Source organism: Mobula birostris, chromosome 6, assembly GCF_030028105.1.
Source record: "Mobula birostris isolate sMobBir1 chromosome 6, sMobBir1.hap1, whole genome shotgun sequence".
Classification (NCBI taxonomy): Eukaryota; Metazoa; Chordata; class Chondrichthyes; order Myliobatiformes; family Myliobatidae; genus Mobula; species Mobula birostris.
In genome coordinates, this window is record NC_092375.1 from 155,555,764 (window position 1) to 155,578,077 (window position 22,314).

Genomic DNA, 22,314 nt, shown 5'->3' on the forward strand with positions numbered 1-22,314 from the left:
TTAACTAACTGCTTGTGATACTTATCACAAGAGGTTTGTTTGACATCACTCCGCAGACGGACAAACTTCTCTAATTTGGCTTGTACATTTTAGAAATGGTTGGGAATAGATACTATGAGGGAGTTTTAATATACTGTAGATAACCTTATCAAAGCGAGTTTTGGGGAAATGCATCAATTTACCTCACTTACCCTAAAATCAGTTCCTTATCTCGGCACTAAATTAAAGAGCCTCCATGGCTGGAATGAGGACAAGATTTGGCATTTTCAATTCAAGTCACTTAGCAAATGGTGACATAAATTGAACAGCAGAAGGTTATGTCCTGGAAAGCAGCATGTACTGAAAATGTCACAAATGAAATACAATTCTTAATAAACTTATATGGGTTGATGCCACGTATATGGCTTAATTGCAAAAAATATGAAGGAAATTAATGTGACTGGATGCAATTCGCTTCCATGGGGGGGAGGAAATCAACAAAATGCTTCAAATACTGGAAAGCCAAAACAAAAACAAAAAATGCTGGAACGACTCAGTAGATGGTTCTGATAGACTCCAACCTGAAACTTTAACTCTGTTTCTGTTCCCAGAGATGCAGCCTGATCTCCTGAATATCTTCAGTGTTTCTGTACTTGTTTTAGCAATTTACTCTTTTGTTTAACTAAGTTGATTACAACATTATAGATCATAAATAATTCAGAAATCAGAGATAGAAAGGGACTTGGGAGTTCTAGTGTAGGATTCCCTGAAGGTTAACTTGCAGGTTGAGTTGGTAATACAAGTCAACTGCAATGCTAGCTCGAAGACTAAAATATAAAAGCAAGGATATAATGCTGAGACATTTTATGGGAACGGTCAGATCACATTTAGAGTATCTTGAGCAGTTTTGAGCCCTATATCTAAAAAAGGATGCGTTGCCATTGGGGAGGGTCCAGAGAAGGTTTATGCAAATGATTCAGGGAATGAAAGGGTTAATGTTTGATGGCTCTGAGCCTGTAGTCACTGGAGTTTAGAAGAATGAGGGAAGTCTCATCGAAACCTAATCAAATATTAAAAGAACCAGATACTGTAGCGTGTACACGGAGAGGATGCTTCCAATAGTCAGAGAGTGTAGAACCAGAAGGCACAGCCTCAGAATAGGATGTCTCTTTACAGCAGATATGAGGTGCAATTTATTTAGCCAGAGGGTGATGAATTTGTGGAATTTTTTGCCACAGACTACTGTGGAGGCCAAGTCATTGTGTAGATTTAAAACAGAGGTGATAGTAATGATCCCTCTCAGGTGTGGACGCACACACATCTTTTGCTACTAGTGCACAAAGGAATTTAAACTGCACACAAAAGGTTGTCACCCTCTACATTGTTGGCACGTTAAGTATATTTCACGATCATACACATTCACATTTCCTTTCCTGGTTTCTGATATGAAGTGTTGACAACATGGAGTTTGCGATAAATTGTCTGCAGACTTTCAAACTGGCTTGCTAATACTATTTTTATTGAAAAAAAAATTATTCAGTGTGCATATATTGTTGTCACTGGGTAGAAAATCGCACAGCACAAGATATTGGCCATTACAAATCAGAGGGAATATTGGTTGACAGGTTCTTGATTAGTTATAGGGAAAAGGCCAGAGAATGGGGTTGAGAGGGGCAGTAAATCAACTATGATGGAATGGCACAGCAGGCTCAATGGGCTGAATGGCCTTATTCTGCCCGTGTTTTATGATCTTATCTTCCTCCACTTTTATGTTCCTTACTGTTTCTCCATTTTCTTATCTATCTAAGAACCTCTATATGAAGGGAGGAATCTTGCTGTAAACTGAAGTCTTGATCTCTCTGATGCCGGCTAATGATAATATTAACCGCACTAGATACACAACTTGGTCACAAAGTGTTGACATGAACCAAACAGTTAGCATAGTACTCTAAGAGGACAAGATACATCCTTGGCTGAAGTATGGTTGGTAAGTGAACAAAATAGGAGATTATCCACACTTGCCACATAATTGACATGGAGGTACAAAAAATTATATCTGTTGCTTCTGTTCTTGATAAGGAATGAGGATGAAGTACCAATTTTCCTTGTGAAACTATATCTCACCAACCACGCATAAAGCTGAAAGGTCTAATCTGTAACAGCTAAAGAGCTGTGCTTAGAGAGTTCCCTATTTGCTGTAAACATGACATTGAAGTACAGGTGTCCCCCGCTTTTCGAACGTTTGCTTTACGAAACCTCACTGTTACAAAAGACCTACATTAGTACCCTGTTTTCGCTAACAGAAGGTGCTTTCACTGTTACGAAAAAATCAGCGCACGATAAAAGGCAGCGCGCGCCTCAAGCAGCCGCTCTCCCCCAGATTCGGAACTGCAATCTCGCCAGCATTGCTTAAACACGTGCCTGTGAGCAGCCATTTGCAAGATGAGTTCTATGGTATCGGAAAAGCCTGGAAGAGCTCGTAAAGGTGTTAAACTTAGTGTAAAACTAGACATAATTAAGTATTTTGATCGTGGTGAATGAAGTAAGGACTAAGTGAGTTTGGCTTGTGGAAGCTGACTAAGATGATGTTGAAGAGGTTTTGGCATCCCATGACCAAGAACTGATAGATGAAGAGCTGATGCAATTGGAAGAGGAAAGGATAACAATCGAAACCGAATGAGTAATGATAAAGTACGATTTTAATTTTGAAAGGGTATGTCGGTTTAGTGGATATTTGCAGGATGGTTTGAGTGCTTACAAAGAACTGTATGATAGAGAAATGCGCGAGGCTCAGCAGTCAAGCAAGCCTTCCACATCAGCCACAGCAGACGACGAACCTCGACTTGCGACATCGAGGCGGGCAGTCATAGGAGAAGATGAGCTGCCTGCCCTAATGGAAACAGATGACAAGATGACACCCCCGTGTCCCACCACCCCAACACCCAGGCCGCGGACAGATACCAATTCGTGGAGAATGCAGCAGTAGCCAGGAGACACACAGCACATCTTTAAGAAAAAAGCCAAAATAAACATGCTAATTAATTAGGTGCCGCCCGACATGCATTTGGCTCAGATCAGAGGCGATGCAATCAGCAATCGGCACTGATCTGGGCCGACAATTACGTGCCGGGAAGCACCTAATTAATTAGCATGTTTATTTCGGCTTTTTTCTTAAAGATGTGCTGTGTGCTTCCCGGCTACCGCTGCGTGCTTCGCGGTTCGGTATCGGTTCGCTGCCCGGAGGGTGGGGGCCATTGCACCACCCAAACTCCGACGACTCAGTCTAACACATCATCATCAGTGTGCTCCGCGCTTTCCCAATTCCGGTAAGTGATACTACACTGTACGTACATTATTTCTACTTTATATCGGCTGTGTATTTTTACAAGTTATTTGGTATGATTTGGCAGCTTCACAGCTTAAAGGTTATTGGAGAGCGCTTGCGCCGTGCTTTTGCCGACAGTGCTTGCATGAGAACTTTGCTACAGAGAGCAGTTCAGGCAATAATTGTGGAAAAGTATTTCTACTTTATATAAGCTGTGCATTTATCATATCATTCTTGCTTTTACTATATGTTACTGTTATTTTAGGTTTCATGTGTTATTTGGCATGATTTGGTAGGTTATTTTTGGGTCTGCGAACACTCACAAAATTTTCCCATATAAATAAATGGTAATCGCTTCTTCGCTTTACGACATTCCGGCTTACGAACCGTTTCATAGGAACACTTTACCTTCAGATGGCGGGGGAAACCTGTACCGGAAAACATCTTGATTCAAGATGCAACCAATAAATAAATAATAATGACACTTAACACTTAAACTTCAGAAATATACATGCTATTATGCCAGGCAACACAAAACCTTGCTCACCTCATGGGTCATTTGGGCAAAGCAAGTTAATGGTGGCTTTTCTCCGCCCTCCCCACCCCCCACCCATTCCTAACATTATTGTGCGCATCTCACAGCAAAAGCAAAACATCTTGTGCAGGAATCACCATTCATGCGATAGGATCAGTGCTACTTGCTTATTATTCAGCCCACAATGGGATGCATCATGTTTGTAGAAAAGCTTTGTCACTATGATGAGGTAAACAATGGTCTTAAACGTCTAATTTAAAAAGAACTGAAACCAAAACTTGCGGTTTATATGATTAAGGTCAAGTTTGCTCATTGCCGGCTCAGGCAGTGCAGTAACTTCAAACCATTTGGGGGCTTAACAAGAAAATCGAACCAAAGGCTTTGTAATCACTTTCATGCTTCGGATGACAGCATTTGTGACATTTAGGAATAGAAAAGAAAGTTTTTAGTCAGTTGTGTTTCATATGGAAGCCAGCTTGGAACCTTCAACGTTATACATAATTTTCTAATTTTGTACCTGAATATGATGAACCATGGCATCATCACCTTTAATCTTGGCAAGAGACATTTGCTCTTTTAGTCCCTCTTGTCTCTGTTGTAAAATCTGTAGCGATTCCTGAATGTGAATAGAAGCATCCTGCAAAAAATGCAGTCACCTGTTAAATATTTCATTATAAAACTATCAACTATTTCATATCACTAACTATAGACAATATGTCAAACTTGGCATAAGGAATAAAGACAAGACAGCACCAATTGTTAGTACAGAGAAAGTCAGATAGTAACTTATAGCCTCTCTACATGCTCAACAAATGAGTTTTGGAATTGTCATTTTCCTCTACACATTATTAAACTCAAGATGGCATTAAAATACACAAAGGACACAGGGCCAGAACATGCTGATAGAAAGCTAGTGATTCCACACATAGCAACACAATTCACAATTTCCATACCTGTAGAGTGCAGTTTAAAACATGCTGGAGATTAGGTGTGAGTACACCAGACCTTTAACTCGTGAAGGAACCAAACACATTTCATCATTGGCCTCTGAGCTTTATCCAGCCAAGTCAAATGCATCTAGCATAGCCCCATTCATTTCAATGGGGTCAGTGCCTTTCATTAAAAATATGCTTAGTTATCTCAGGATATATTAATATACCTTAATTAACAGTAACATGCTAGATAAGTTTAAAAATAATTTTCAGTTATCGATCAATTCCATGTGTTTGGAAATGTCAGAGGCATATGTGAACAGTGGAACTGTTTGCAAAAGCCATCAGGGTTGTGGAGTGGGACCACAGGACACACCTGAAAGAGCTGCTCTGGTCACATGATGGACAATAAACTGAGAATGTATGGCTCTCGGGAACCACGTGACTACAAAAGTCCAGAGTCACTGAGATAAGTGCATGTGGGGGGAGGGGGTCAAATCGAACATATCTGACCCAAGTTTCATTATTTACCTACAAAACCTTTCAGATATGCCCATTAAATCAGGAATATGTTTACTATTTTAAGAGCAGGATAGCTCTCAACTGCGGCCAAATATCTCTCAAACTCAACTTTACAAATGTGAAGTCTCATCCAATCAAAATTCAATTACTGTGAGTGATTTAAAATTAATTTTTCCTTTCTTTACACCTCATCTCTTGCCATTCCACTTTGTTTCCTCTCATTCTTACATATTCTGCACTTTTTTAATACTTCGTTATTCTCATACAAACTTTCCGGCGTAGACTGCCTGCTAGTTATGAAGGATCTCTAGTAATGAAGGTGTAGATGAAAAGCCCACAGAAAATCTGTGGGTAGCTGCATGCATAACATTTGATAAACACCATTCACTCACCACTGACCACAAATCTGGGCCAATTTGCAGTACTTTTATAGTGTAGGGTACCTTTAAGAATAGGGTTGAATTAAATTGTACAAAATGATAAATTACTGTACGAAGGTATAGCAGTTCAATAAGAGTCACCGCCTTCAATAAAAGATTGAAGTTTTGTTCTAGTTCCACCATACGTTGATTTTCTAAGTTCACAGCAACTTAAAAGAAATGGCAGACACAACATATAGCACAACTGAGAACTGTGTTAAAACTGTATCATAAAGAATATTTAAAGAATCAACTTGACAAAATAAAATTCTGCAATACTTTTCTCAAGATGAAGATCTGTAAGATTAGTGCTGCACCAAGAACAGCCCTATGTCCACACCCTACACATCATCAGCCCATTTTATGCAACGTGTGTTTACAGCAGCAGCATTCTGGCTTGGACTGGCAAGCCCTTATTGTACCATGACCTTTTGCAGCACTTGGCAAGCCCCATCCTTAGAAACAGAGCCAACTAAGTCATACCCCCAAAACTTGTGACTGTCAGAGAAGATAGAAGCTCTAAATGTCTGATATTCAGATATTAAGAGCATTTTTTTTTTACACTTTAAAAATAAATTTTGAACAGTTTAAAAAAAAGCAGGAACAACAAATACTTAGATTTATTGATTCCAGTTAATTGTGACATATCAGGGGTACAGTTAGGCTCAATTCAGCAGCTGCCCCAATCAACCAAAGTTTCATGGAACAGCTAAAAAGGTGTAAAAAAAAGACAAACTACTATTTAACTGAGTAACAAATTAAGTATCTAAATGAAATACAGAACAAGAACATTACCAGTTCTACTACAGTACTATAAAACTGTGTATTAATTTGTAATAGTTCTTCACAGAGTAATTCATTCAATGTAAACTCCTGTGTTCTTTTGAATGACTGTAAAGGAACTAAAATTAGTGCAGACACCTAGACAATAGACAGCCCTCATACAATTTTGAATGATTGCATTTTGCAAATCTTCACTTTCATTGTAACATTGAAGACAATTGCCGATACTTTCAAATCTTTCGTAGTTCCTAACTTGAAGTAGTGATTCACTTCCAGCTGTTTCTGGCATCTCCAAGCTTGAATGCTTGAAAATACAGTGAGTAAAACAGCTCTAAACAGTCTTACTGCTTATTTCTTGCCAACTATCACTGACAAAAAAAAACACTACTTTTTGAACCATGCGAACATGCAACTGACACTATTTAGAAACAGTGTAGTGTCTAATGGCAACTGCACAGGTCTGACACTAGTTAGAAACTGTTCAGCAACAGTCTCCTATACCAGTTAAATGGCATAGTACCCCAAATAAATGAAAGGACCCTCAGCTATTTTTCTTGATTAGTTTCTGTTCTTTAAGAGTTGTCCCAAATGAGCAGTTACCCCTATTAACTGATGGCCAATTAACCAGAATCCATTGGCTTAGCATTAGTTCTAAAAATGATAAATTACTGGAAAATTATATGCTTCATCTGGAGTTGTTCCTTACAAGTGAAACAAATGGAGTCCCTGAGCATGTGCCAGGTCTAACCTGGAAGAGGATTAGCCCTCAGATTCCCCAACATATCTGCTGGGGAACTGCTGCTCCACCACTGGAATCCACAAGGAATCCAATATTATTATATTAGAAAGCACAGAGTAACAATGATGAAGATCACTGGGGTAGCTTAAAACTTTTAAAGAAGGCATTTACATGGTAGCTCACAGAACTGCCTCAGATTATCAATCTGGTCATTTTAAAAAGCTGTGCATTGATAGATATTGGCTATGAATTTGTAGCAAAGAAACAACATACACCAAAGATACACACAAGCTAGATGTTCTTCTCTTGCACCAACTGGAAATCACATTCATAAATTCTCTGTCCTAAATGCAGGTGATTTTTTCTCATGACATCTCCAAAACATCTCTCATGGTCCCAGAACACATTCTACAAAATCAATAAAGTTCACCAACACCTCTTCTTTCTGAAGAGGCTGAAGAGAGCCGGACCATGCACATCTCTACTCACATCATTCTACAGATGCTTGGTATGGGAAGCTGCACAGCAGCAGACAGAAAGGCTCTACAACAGGTAGTCAGAACTGCTCAACTTCTCACAGGCATCAAGGACATGTATACAGAAAGGTGCCAGAAAAAGGGCCAAAAGCATCATGAAGGATCCCACCCACCCCGCTCATGCAATGGTTCTCACACTACCATCAGGGACGAGGCTAAGTAGCATCCATGCCAGAACCACTAAAATCAAATACAGTTACATTCTTCAAGCAGTAAGCCTGATCAAGACCTCCAGTCACTAACCCATCCCTCCACACTCCAACCACCACTACCACTTTGTCATTTCCTATCATTCACCTTATGTACAGACACTCCTGCACCGAGCATCACTTTATGGACATGCAATCAATGTATATAGGCTATCTTATTTATATTTATTGTACTTTTTTGTTATTGTGTTCTTTGTACTGCATCGGATCCTGAGTAGCCATTATTTTGTTCTCCTTTACACTTATGTACTGGAAATGACATTGAACAATCTTGAATCTTGGAAAATAATATGGACACTTCACAATCAGTCCTACTGAGAAAGTTCTGGACACAGAAAACCAATTTACTTTGCACAATGAGAACATTCTGACTGGTAAAATCATGAAAGGACCCTAAAAATTTCATTTTAGGGAAAGATACTCCTACGGTGTACATTTAATGTTGTTATAGATCTTAGTATTAGCCAATCTCCCAAGGGGAATTTCTACACAGATCATCTCTGATCTTGGTTTTCTAATTAGTACTCAGAGTATGCATAAATATAACTCCCATTCAAATAAAACTATACAATGAGCATAGAGAATTAGAGAACAGCTAAGATCAAAAGCAAACTTATCCCTTTATTCAAAGTCCATGGAGGTTTAATTTACTAGACATCCCCTCAAATGAATTAAAAACATCATTGCCCATTTATCAATGTATCAGCAAAAATCTAAGGAACATTTGAAAAGATTTATTTTATCTTCCTTGAAGATAGAGCCTAGTAGCTAACAAATGAAAGTGAAGGGATTGAAACTCAGAAACATGACTTGAAGAAGAAAATCCATTGATGAAATGAAAACATTTAGACAAACTTGTATTTGAACTGTAAACAGGAGGAATCTGACCAGGATAACTGACTTTGTATTCTGCAATCACTCCTTAGCAAGATACAGATGTCCCACGGGGGCCATTCTGACTTGTTGGATCACAGTCTGGTACGGTGGCTCCAATGCACAGGAACGGAAGATGCTTCTGAGGGTTGTAGACTGAACCACCTCCATCACAGGAGCAAGTCTCCCCACCTTCACGGGCATCTTCCAAAGGTGCTGCCTCAAAAAGGTGGCGCCCATCATTAAAGACCCTCAACATCCGAGCTACGTCCTCTTCTCATGACAACCATCAGTGAAGTGGTGCTGGAGCTTTAAGACCCACACTCAACAGTTCACGAACAGCCTCCAGGTTTTGGAACAGTCCATGAACACTATTCCTCTTGTGTTCCATTTTATTTTTTATTGTAGCTTATTGTAATTTGTTACGCCTGCACTGTAGTGCTGCCACAAAACACATTTCACAACTTATGTCAGTGATAACAACCCTGGTACAGTACTGATTTTCATACTAATAATGCATAATAGAAAAATATCAGCCTGCACTGTATATTCAGAGCATCTCCAATCTAAACAGTATTAACATATATAAATAGAGTGACGGATCATTACAGTGTACCAAATAGAAAAAGAAGATGGCTGTGAAGATTTACTATTAACAGGACATTAACATTCATAGCATAAGTAGAGCCCTGCCCAATGCCTGTCTGGCTCTGTGGCTCTGCAAAGCAACCCTTTTAGTAGGCAAGCTATGAAATGCTAGAACCAACACAAGGAACATTTGCATGTTCAATTAAATCGGGCCATTTAGTTAAACCTCAGACAATACGTTATGAAGGAAACTTTTCATCATTCCTCAAATTGGACAGAGAATCCCAAAAGTATCAAGAATGTAATATTAGAAGGCAGCTACTGTTTTGAGTGATATTTTGACTACTGGTCAAACCACCACTGAGCACGTCTACATGGAGTTCTGTCGCAGGAAAGTAGTATCCATCGTCCTGGAACCCCACCATCCCAGCCACACTCCCATCTCGCTGCTGCCATCAGGAAGGTGGTATAGGAGCCTCAGGAGTCACACCACCAGGTTCAGGAACAGTTATTACCCCACACTAATCAGGCTCTTGAACCAGATGGGATAACCTCATTCAACTTCACTCACCCCATCACTGAACTGTTCCCACAGCCAATGGACTCACTTTCTGACTTCTTGCAAAATGATGTCTCATTCTATATCTTTTGCCCTCACAAGCAGAAATAGTAGGAAGGATGCACATAAATACTAAATCATATGTTACCTCAGTTTTTATACGCTTGGGAGATGATTCCTCTTGTTCTGCACATCTAGACCTGTAGTTAAATAAACAAGAGCAGCTTTAATAATTAATACTTTACAGTGTCAGGTTAAAATAGTTCAAAATAAAATTTCTTACCTGGAAGTTTTGTAAGTATATTTGTAGGTTACTTCCCGGGAGACCTGTCGGGCTAACGAAAATAGTTCATCTCTCCGAGTGAGCAAAGCAATATCCTTTGTACAAAGCTGAGCGGCTGCTTCATTAACAGTTAGCTGCGAAAAACATCAAATTATGAGCTGTACAGTTACTGTGATGGCTGAGCTGGTTAAAATGTGAATGGCTGAGCCATAAATAGCAGAAAGATTAAATCCTTGAACTATAATGATTCAGCTGATCTTAGCTGGGTCTGTGGCATAGGGGCAACTTTAATTGTAAAAACACTATCAGTTTGAGATGCTTCCAAGAAGCATGAAGTGTTATAGATTGTAATCAAGAACTTGCAGACAAGTTGACAAAAGTTGTGGGTGGGAAAGAAAACCTAAGTTCTTACATTGGCTACCATCTATTGACTTTGGGAGGTCTATTTGTTGGATGGTTGTAGCAAAAATAGGCTTAGCAACATTTTTTTTATGGAGTGAAGGGGATAAAATCACCAAGAAACAGCAAGTCTATCTATAAAGCACAGAACTGCGCAATGTGGTACTGCCCGAGTCAATGGAGGCTTATAGTCTAATAGTGAGTGGCCGTCCAAATTGCTTTTCTTGTGATCAGAAGTCCCTTCTGGACATTGTTAATCTGCATGCCGCAAGTTTGACTTACTGATTTATTGGCGGAGAGCAGAGCTGGATGGCGGAGAGCTGTGTGGCCCTGGTTGTAGCAAGAACTAGGCCTCAAGCCATGGGGTCTCCTGTTTGCAGCTGCTAGGAGAGAGGCGTTGAAACTGGTGTGCCCCAGCGGAAGCGGCGTGCCATGGCATCCGGGATGGCGTAGGTGCTGCCCTCCCAATGTTCACTCGGTAGAAGACGAGCTCTACTGTGGTCAACTGAAAATTTTAATGGGATGGTGGGGGAGGGTCAGGACGGTATACATGAATATTCTGTGTGGTTGTATTTACTGATGCTCTATAGAAGCACGTTGTCTTATCAGTGCAAGGATTGGGCCTCAAGCTACAATGTTGCCGGGGGGTGTGGGGGGGGAATGGGGCATTGGAGTCAGTGCACTCCACCATGGGCGGTGTGGTGTGGCGTCCAGGCTAAAGTTGATGCTGCCCCCCCACCCCCAGTTTTCGCTCAGTGGGAGAAGGGCTCTATTGCGGTCGACTGTGGTTTGATGCTATGAGTTTTGGTCTCTTTTATGGTGTGACTGTGATACCACTTGTGTTTGCTACCCTGCGTGCACTTTGTGCTGTGCGTGACCGTTGGTACTGCGTTCTGCACCTTGACCATGGAGTAACGCTGTTTTGTTTGGCTGTATTCATGAGTATTCATGTATGGTTGAATGACAATTAAACTTGAATTGAATTTAATTGAAAGTGTTTAATGATAGAAAACTCATCTGAGCTGTAGCAGAATTAAAGAATGCAATACCATAAAACTGAAGTTATGAGAACATGCAGTATTTCTATAATGTAACTTTAGATCTCTTGCCAAGGTTAGATGGCACGACCAGTTATAACAGATTGTTTTCCAAAACCTTACATTATACTACTTTTTGTCCAGCATACTCTTCATAAACTGGAATAAAGTAATGCGAATGGCAACAAACTAGATGTTTGTGCCTTTACAAGTGTGTGTGGGGGGGGGGAACTTTTGCAACAATATGGAGTTCCTCAATTAAAACAGTATTACATAAGGAGATTAAGATTATACACATTTTAAAAAATTCAGCACAGTTAAAAGAGAAAAAACGTACAACTTCACAGATACAAGTTACACTTTAGAATACACACACACACACACACAAAATGGCCTTGTGGTCTTCATTTCAGTAATTTGTGGTGGAGAGGGGTAACGCAATGACAAAAGTCACATGATAAGACCATAAGACAAAGGAGCAGAAGTTGGCCATTCAGCCCATCGAGTCTGCTCCGCCATTTTATCATGAGCTGATCCATTCTCCCATTTAGTCCCACTCCCCCGCCTTCTCACCATAACCTTTGATGCCCTGGCTACTCAGATACCTATCAATCTCTGCCTTAAATACACCCAATGACTTGGCCTCCACTGCCACCCGTGGTAACAAATTCCATAGATTCACCACTCTCTGGCTAAAAAAATTTCTTCACATTTCTGTTCTGAATGGGCGCCCTTCAATCCTTAAGTCATGCCCTCTCGTACTAGACTCCCCCATCATGGGAAACAACTTTGCCACATCTACTCTGTCCATGCCTTTCAGCATTCATGATGCTGAATAATTTGCATTAATATCTAATACTCTTGCAAAAAACAACAGTTTTTCCTTGGTAATTTCATGAAATTGTTGCATTTGTATGTTAATTATCAATCAGACACACTGGCCACTGTCAGAACTGGCCAACACACCCAAGTTGTTTTACAGTATTGAAATACTATTCTATTTCTTCTTCAAAGTCTTTATCCCAAAAAATGGGCAGCATGAACCATGGAGGCTCACTTCTTCACTTATGGTTTTTACTTTTCTTTGACTTTTTTTTATTCAAATCTTTCCAATCCACCCCAATATCTACATTGATTAAATTTTCCTGTTGTTCCTCCCTTTCTTTCTCAATCAGTGAATCTCATTGATGCCATTGGTTACAGAATCAAACACCATGGAAACAGACTCTTCAGACCAATTGGTCCATGCCAAGTAAGATGCCCATCTAAGCTAAACTCAAGTTTCCCATATTTGACCAATATCCTTTCCTAACCATGTCGCCTAATAAAATGTCCATATGTGTGAAGAAAGTTGCCCCTCAGACTCTTATCAATCTTTCTCTTTGCCCTTAAAACTATGTCCTCAGTTCTTGATTCGAGAGTTCTGGAAGCACTCTGCATGCATTCACGCTATCCATGTCTCTCGTGACTTTACACAGCTCTACCAACACCTGTATGAAGTTCTAACCTGCCCAACCTCTACTTACAACCCAGTTCCCTGAGTCCAGGCAACATCCTCATATTAGCATAATTGCATCTTTCCTATAGCGGTGTGATCAAAACTGAGCACATACTCTAAATGCAGCCACATCAATGTCTCGTACAACTGAAATATAACATCCCAACTTCTATACTCTTTGCCATGACTAGTGAAGGCCAGTGTGCCAAATGTCCTCTTCAACATTGTTTACTTGTAATGCCACTTCCTGGGAACTATATACTTGTATAGTACTTCTATGTTCCCCCATTCTACGACATTCTCCAGAGCACAACTATTCACTGTCAAATTACTATTCCGGTTTGACTTCTCAAAATGCAGCAAGGTTTCAGAAATTTCATCGCTTGCATCAACAGCTTGTAACATCTGTAAGTTATATGGAAAAGATCACATTGAAAGGCAATAGAAAAAAGTACAAAAGGTGTACCTGCTGATGTGCCCATGTGCATTTAGAAAAGCTGGCCTACAACCTGGTCCAGCTTTAATTTGTCCCAAGTTTACTGTGTTATGTTGAATGCATTATGGTCAAAGTTCTTGACTATTTATGAAAAGCCTCTTTGTAGACCATACCCATGTTCTGCAAGAGTCTTCAAGTCACATAATGTTTTAAAATGAGATCTGATCATTTTGTTCATGCTTCAGTCCAACTTTTATTGGAAAGCAAGCATGTGACATTAACAACTCAACTACAGGCTTTGCACATTCCAGTAAATGATCAGAGTACCCAAGACAGACAACACTCCCACCCACTATGAACATATGCACGAAGATCTGTCATTTCTAAACTAAGGCGGGAGCTGAAATTCTGCCCATTTTCAAATACAGCACTTCAGCAAGTTTTGATGACCAAAGCAACACCGACAACAAAAGAACCTTGGGCTTCACCTACTTCAAAAGTTACAAATGTTATAAAAGAACAAAGAGGAAAATCCTGTACCTCATGAAGTGTAAGATGCTTTCCATCTTTCCTTTTGGAATCAAAACGTCCATATATTGCACTATATTTTCTTATTTCTTCTTCTCTGTGAGGGTCACCATCCTTCATATCAAAGATGTGACTGATCATTTTTGCTAACTTCTTATTGGTTCTTAGAAACTCTTTCACTTCAGTCTTGTCTGTTTTTTGAATGCCTTGCATCAAACGTTCAACAGATTCTGTAATGGCAACGATGGCAGCAGCATCTAGAGTTTCACCATTTTCCCTTGGCGAGGAGGGAGACGAGGGATCTGCAGGGGAAAGACTATGTTCACTTTCAGTTGCGGACTGTCCTTGCCAGAACCGTGGCTCATTAGGCATCTGCAGTGGTGAACTCCCTGCTAAACCAGGCTTGCTTGGTCCCACTCCCTGTCCACACAAAGCAGCCAAGCATTTTGGAAACTTCACAGGAGGGTCACGAAGGTTATTGTTTCTTTCATGACTGTTGGCATTTGACCCAGAGTAGGCAGCTGAGCCCTCAGATATTTTGTATAGTGGAATGCTACTGACTGGTAGTGAGTTCAGTGGTTGATTAAAGATGGAAGGATTTGTCACCCAGTCTCTTAGAGCTTTTTGCAACCTCCTGACATGTAGGGGTTTGCTAGCCATGCCAACCAAGGCCATGATTTCCAAGAATTCCTCTTCCCCTGCTTCACAGAGCTGCTGCACATCATCTCCACCTTGCTGGATGAAAGCATCATAATAAGACAAGAGATTGGCTCGCTGCAGAATACGATAGAGTTGCAATTCACCAAGTGTCCTTGGTAATGAAGTTGCCATGACCAACAGCAGCACCTGTGTTTTAGAAAAGTTAAAATATTAAAAGCACATCTTCAAGAGTAAATGTCAGGCTTTGGTTCTTTGCACAGCGAGTTCTGACTACGATCATACCACACTCCACCTCTGCTGTGTGTAGGTGGCAAGAGACAGGCTCCTCTTGTTTAGAGCATAGACATTCTTTAAAATTCACAGCCTGATAACTTGACCACCATTTCACACCAGGCAAATTAAGTGTTCAGTAAATTTTATTTTGTACTTTAACATTGTTTTCATGTAAAACAAATTATTTACACAGTGGATTTTTCAAAAGAGAAAGATTAATTTAATACTTTGGCATTGAAAACCAGAAATTACTAAAATGTCTCTGCTGTACAGTAATGTGACCTCTTCAGAGGATTGGAAGCAAAACATATTTTAAAATGCTATCACAGATCTGAGGTGATAGACAACAGAACATGAGACAACACAAAGAAAAACTTCTCTTTGCACCATAAGTAGTTAGGGGTTGGAACAGTGTGAACAACAGTCTTCAAAAATTAACTAGATAAATGGAAAAGCTGAAACTGACACAGAAATGTGGAAACATATGAAACTGCTGGCACAGACTGATGGGCCAAATAGCCTTCCTTTGTGCTGTTGTTTGATGCCTGGATATTTACAAGATGAAGGCGAATAACTATCTGAATTCCCATCTGTAAACCCATGTTGGAAGCTACTTGTATGATGAAGGAAGCCCTGAACACCACCTAGACCAAGACCAAAATTGGTTTTGATGGCCAAGGACAGACAAGAGATGGAGGACCTTCATTGCTGCGCTAAACACCAGCAACATAATGGACAGCAAGAGAAGAGAGAAACCCCTGTTACTGTAGAAAGTGATGAAGGGGCAAACACAATACATACTCCTGTCAAGGAACATCGGCAGCCATCTTTAAATTAGCATCTTGAGACCCATACCGCCACTTATTAAAAATGCTATCATGTTGAAGTGTTAATGACTTAGTTGCATGCAGCTACTATATATTTTTCAAGCTAAGAGAATATTAGATTTTAGTTTTTGGTACTTTTATATATGACAGCAAAAAGGGGATCTTTAGGCTACAATCCTTCCAGCCATGTTAACTGGAATGGAATTTGGCCAGTCAGCCACTCAAACCCATTCCTAATGTCACACTGACTATTTGACATTAGTGAACATCAGGAAAGAAGTAAAAAAAAAACAAGTTGATCAATAAAGATGTTGACTGTGGGAAGAAATAAAGTTGGAGCTGTGCCAAATATATTGCATTGCAGCATTAGCAAATGTACTATTTGTATCAAACTCTCAGTAAAGCTTCTTCACAAGAAAGAATAGAACTCTGAATTCCTGTCTGCACTTGTTTCTTCTTTCTATTTCTTCCCCTTAGCTTGCATTGGGTCTTCACATCAGTAGACTATAGTTCAACAGCTTATCCCCAGCTTCATTTACCATAATTTCAAAAATTTCGATCCTAGACTCAAGTTCAGTGGATATTCTGATCTCCATAATCACACAAAGCCACCATCAGGAGCTATTTTGGAGGTACAAAGCATAATTTACCAGACCACTACAGCTTCATGTGAATAACAGCCAGAAAAACATGCTAGTTAAATAATAGATTAATCCAGTCAAAAATCACAGCACTTTATGAATATATACACACATTGGTTGGAACCAGGCAAAGTCAGAAGTAAATTCCATCAGTTACTTTGGGCGATAGGTACAAATGAAAAGTAGGATACGATGTTGTATATTTCTGTATCATTTAGTTCATAACTTGGACTGCACAGAAATGCTATAAAATATAAAGGGAATTCCTGTTAACAGTGGTTAAGGCAGTAAACATTAGCATAAATTCTGAACAGGATTTCTCAATTTGACTAGATGGTAGGGCTGGTGATGGGGTTTTGGCAAAAAGAGTCAAGAAGAATTTCATCACTCAAATACAAACCAAAAAGCTGTAGTTTCAACATTTTTTAAACAATTATGAATCTCATGGACAGTTTATCTCAAACATTCAGTTGGGTACTCTGAAGTGACCATATATTTTCAGATAAATAACAGTGACCTTTGATTTCTGCATTATTTTGGTAAGAAGATCTGGCCTGGACTTCAAAATATAAAGTATATGCCTACACTGATTTGGTGACATTTGTACATTCTTAGTCACAGAAATCATGGAAGAACTTTGCCTTGAAATGAAAATCCAATTTTTTGAACTTGTTTTCAAACATCGCCCAACTGCCTCCTGCTTTCAGATTTAGGGACTATTGATTTACTGTTGCTAATTCACAGTGATTAATGCTTTAATTTATGTATATGATTCATTAATTGCAGGAAATTATGAAAATTCATTTTGCAAAAATAAATTTGATTTTTAGAAACAGATCCTTTGGTACACACCCTATTGCTATTGTCTAAACTACATGTAACAGTGTTGGATGCACAGGGACAGGTCATAGTTTGTAAAAGTAGCTATTAGTCACACGGCAGACAAAGCGTGAATCAAGTCTAGCAGAAAGTATAATACTAGGTTAAATGGCCAGATAAAAGTGCCAAGGTGGATTGGATAGGTACATAGTTTAAGGAAGTTCGATGCAATAAAGATGGATATGTAAACAGCTGAAAGTAGAATAAATAGGGTTGTCAGGCAAATAAAACATGTAAATGAAGTTCACATGACTCCATCACAAATCCAAAAGAAAATTGTAGAATTAAGCAAAAATGGCAAGGCATGAATAGGTCTATTTTTTAATTTACTATTCATTGGTTAGAAAGATAGCAACTAATAACAGGTGTCAAATTTAGTTCCAATTGTTTTCATTTTGCATGTTGGTCCATTGCAATAACAGCAATAGTACCAAAAGTCATCAGTCATATGGATACAGTAATGGTATTTCTTAAATATGCAATTAAGGCTAAAGTCATTAGATTAAGTTTTAATTGAGAAATTAATCACTTTTTAAAAAAAATCAGTGAACAGCCTTAATTATTTATAGTTGAATATCAAAACATAGACAAATTTTGTTGGAATACTGAAAACTCTGCTGCCAAGTCCAATGAAGGTGAGGGGATAAAGAGATTCAATTGTGGAGTGGCATGGAGTGGCGCGGAGTGGCGTGGCGTGGAGTGGCGCGCTGGTGGCTATTGAGCACCACCAATGGTGAGAGAGTATGTTTACATCTTGACAATTTAAAACATTTCTATTGTAAATGAAATGTAGATGTAAAACTTGAAAAGTTGGTGTAAGAAAGTGGTAAAATGTATGTGAATGTACTTTAAAAAAAAATCCATAGTTTTGCAAAATGAACTGGTAGTTTCTTCTCTAGCTCCACTCCAGCCACCCCCCAAACCCCCACACAGATAGACACACACAACCGGGCCTTTTTCATCAAAGCAAACTTGTGACAAAGTAGGAACTGTGCCAACTTTGGTTTAATTATTGCAACTATCAACCAGGGTGATATACAAGATAAATGGTTTAAAGTGGCTGGAGGAATATTTATGCTGCATATTAAAATTTGCATACTATTCAATTTAAAACAGTAACTCAAGAATATGAAAACTTAGAAAAATAGGAGGAATTTGCCCTTTTCTGCCTGTGCTGCATTCAGTAAATCCTGGCTAATTTGCCATTTCTACACCATGTTTCTCTCCCCCTCACCCCCACCCCACCCCCGATGCCTCTGGATGTCTTTTGTTTTTAGAAATCTCTCCTTAAGTATATTCAGCATATAGGCCTCCACAGACATCTGAGGTTTAGAATTCCACAAGTTTGCCACATCAAGTTAAACTTCTTCTCATCCTAGTCCTAAATATATTAATATACTCACCAAATCCTGACCACAAACCCTGGCTCCATATCCCCAAGCCAGGGAAATATCTGCCTGTTCAACCCACTGGAGTGTTGTACCTTTCAATGAGACCTCCCCATTTCTTCTGAACTGTAGTGAATGCAAGCTTAGTAGACCCAAGTTCTTCCCACTGAACAGTCCTCCCGTCACAGGAATCATTTCGATTAAATTGAGTTGCCTCCATGGCAAGAAAATCACAAGTTCAGTTGACCAGAACTGTGCTCAACACTCCAACTGTAGTCTTAGAAAGGATAAGTACCACTAACAGAGGGTCACAGAACTGAAGTATCAGCTGTTCAACTTTCTACATATGCTGCCTCACCTGCTGAGTTTTTCCAGTATTTTTCATTTTTGTTTCAGTATAACTACGAAAAAAGAACATCCATGCTCCTATATTCAAACCTTCCTGCAAACAAGGTACATTTGAGAGGGGCAAACTTATGAGGGCCTTTTTTTTAAAACACAGAGAATGTTGGGTACACCGCCTGGGGAGGTGGTAGAGGCAAATACATAAAGGAACTTTTAAGAGCCAGTTAGATAGGCACATGGATGTGAGGGAACCGGAAAGGTATGGACATTGTAGAGGCAGAAAGGATTAGTTTAGTTGCTCATTTCATTACTATTTGGATAGGGTCAGCACAACATGGCGGGCCGAAGGGTCTGGCTCTGTGCTCTCCTGTTCTATGTTTTATTTACCTTCCTGATTCCTTGCTACACCTGCATCTTTAACTTCTTTGACTGGTGTATAGACTCCTAGGTCCGTTTGCACGTCAATGTTTCCCTGTATATCACAATTTAAATATTAGCTTGTCTTTCTGTATTTTTCCCTGCTGTCACAGTGAACTAGTCATGTTGCAGGTTTTTTTTAAAAAAAGTAACAAAATAGAAAATTGATAACTTGGGAACTAAACGCAGCAATATAGAATTACTTTATTTCTTACACTTTGCACTCCAATGTACATTTCGGCAAATACTTAACAGTCCGCCGGTGATTTACAACTGAACAATAAAGCAAAGCTGATGCAGCTCCAATACCATTCGCTGGCACAAATGCAATTACTTCCATTTCTCAATTTGCACAGGAAACATGGACAACTGTGACAGTTTAGCGCTGTATCTGTCATTAAATCTTACCTGGTCTTTAAGCTCATTTCCCCACCTAATATCCATGCAGCCAGAATCACTGATACCAACATGGAATGAGAATCTGTCAATTCCACCCTCACCCTAAAACGTCCATGACTGACAGGACCTCCATTAATACCTTCAGGGCCCAGCTGAGATAAACTTCAGCACTAACAGGTCGCTTGAATTTCCTCTTAATCATTCCACCCTACAGTATAAACTAAATTTCGATGCCCAATACAAAAACTATGGCACTGGCGGCCATTTATGTCACACTTTAGTACCAGTGTCAACTCTTCAAGTGGATCTAATCAATAGTGTCAAAAACAATCTCACAACCTACTCGAATAAGGTCTTAACAGTCTATGCAACAGTTAAGAAAGAAGGGAGCCCAGGGAAGGCAACGTTACCAGCTGATGGAGGAACCGGTCAACCAACGTCAAATCTCATGTTACTGCTGCAGTTAGAAAGATCAGTGAGTTGAGTTTCTTCTGCAAAACCTGATATCAAACAGCTGCCCACACACAGGCAGTGGTCATTCTGCAACTCATCCCCAGCTAGACCGACAATCCTTCAGTCGCTGTTTCGGTTGTCAGTATCCCATACCCCGAATGTTTCCAGTCAATCTCGAAGAAACCAAGATTTGATCGAAAAAAGCACTTTATGCACGATTTCTTTACATCCCCTTCTTATCAAATCTTAGATCCGCTCCGCCTCACTGGACTACGAACTGTCAAGTGATATTTATACAGGGTTGAACGAATCAAAGTAACTTCTATCGCTTCTTTGAAAGGTCAATGTACAGAACGAACCGAAAAGACACGTCTGTCTCATCAGACGCTTTTCGGTGGTAATGTACCACTTTCTTAAAAGTGCTGTGTAGATACAAACACTTACCCACAATGTGACAACATTTAAAAGCTCGCTCTATTTGGTAAATAGGCTTCAATTAAATATAACCCAGTCGGTTCTTCCATTATTCCCCCCCCCCCGCTCCCTCGCATTACTGCAGCTTTCACGCCCACTTGAGCCCATAGTATTCAAGCTCTTTGGGAATCACCCACACAACTACGAAATCCACCCTCTCCTTCCGGCATAAAAGGACCGCACAAACCGGGATTAAAAGGAGAGAGAGAGACAGAGAGCGAGAGAGAGAGAGAGAGAGAGCGAGAGAGAGAGAGAGAGAGAGAGAGAGAGGAAGAAAGAAAACAAAGTAACAATCTTCACCAAACATTCCCTTCCCAACAAAAAAGACAAAAGGATTTTAAAAAAAATACATTTGTCCGGTACACGTTAACACCACCCTGTCAGAATTGAAAGGGCAGAGCCCCAACATGTGCAAGCAAGCAAGCTTTGCTGCAGAAATGACGCCCGTGCCTACCTGGTGCACTATGAGTCTCTCTGTCTCACTCTTAGCTGTGTAACTGGGTGCTGTGGAGGCAATTGAGAACTTTGTCGCCTGCTGTCCCGTCGGCTCTGATCGCACCAAAGCCTCGAACACCGTGGGGCAGAGGGAAGGCGGGGGAGGGAGGAGGAGGAGGAGGAGGAGCAGGATCCCAATCCTTACACTCACTCTAGTGATGTTGACACGCGTTCCCTCTCTCCCTGCCCGGAGTTGTCCGCGGCTCTAAATACAGTCCGCCTCTCGCTGCTATGATTCTTGGTTTGTTTCTTTCCCCCTCCCCACCCCTCAACTTTCTTCTCCTCCTCCACCCTGTCTGTCTCAGATACACAGACACTCACACATAGCCCCTGTACAACCTCCTCCCCCTCCGGGCTGTATGGGATATTCCGCTCTTGCTCATACTCACTCCCACACGGGCAGCGTGACGCAGATCCTGGCGTGGGAGGACGCAGCAAGTGGGAGGCTGGTGGAAGGAATACCAAACATAACTGGTGTAGCGACGAATTGCAATCCAGTTAGTTTATCGCCAGCTGAGCATTAGCTGCAGGGACTGCTTGTCGCCTCTATTTATAAAGTCTCCCTCACCGTGAAAGTAAAATACATTTCTTTTTCTAAATGTGCGTGTGTGTCTGTCTCTCTCTTGCAGTCCAACAGCTTTCTCGCGCTTGCGGAGCACATGTGGTAACATCTCGCTTTGAGAGGGAGGTCTCTCTAAAGACTAGGAGTGGGCGGGGGTGGTGCTAGATAGGCTGATACAGAATGTACAATTTTATAGCTGTGTGAACTTATTAACCACTTCCATGGACCCCCTGGGTTTGATGTCAAAGGCTACTTTGAAACAGATGTTGGTGCTCAATGCCACGTTTTATTTTGTTAGTAAATACCTCAGTGAATGAGTTG

At 40.2% G+C, this 22,314-nt stretch overlaps 1 protein-coding gene across 6 annotated transcripts in view; it reads right to left on the reverse strand.

Moving 5' to 3' along the window:
• Positions 1-22,079, reverse strand: part of LOC140199490 (NGFI-A-binding protein 1-like) — a 41,175-nt gene extending 19,096 nt beyond the window's left edge. Inside the window, exons 1-5 of one of the 6 annotated variants that reach the window (XM_072261672.1) lie at positions 22,000-22,079; positions 14,193-15,026; positions 10,283-10,416; positions 10,148-10,199; positions 4,357-4,476 (exon numbers count right to left, since the gene is read on the reverse strand). In XM_072261672.1, the coding sequence (XP_072117773.1) occupies positions 4,357-4,476; positions 10,148-10,199; positions 10,283-10,416; positions 14,193-15,026; positions 22,000-22,017 (1,158 nt within the window). In that variant the 5' untranslated portion in view covers positions 22,018-22,079. Of the gene's footprint in view, positions 1-4,356; positions 4,477-10,147; positions 10,200-10,282; positions 10,417-14,192; positions 15,027-16,693; positions 16,754-20,419; positions 20,873-20,906; positions 20,984-21,390; positions 21,765-21,999 lie in introns of those variants that run through there. The other 5 variants (XM_072261674.1, XM_072261673.1, XM_072261675.1 and 2 more) reach the window with 5 other exon arrangements.
• Positions 22,080-22,314: the final 235 nt, after the last annotated feature.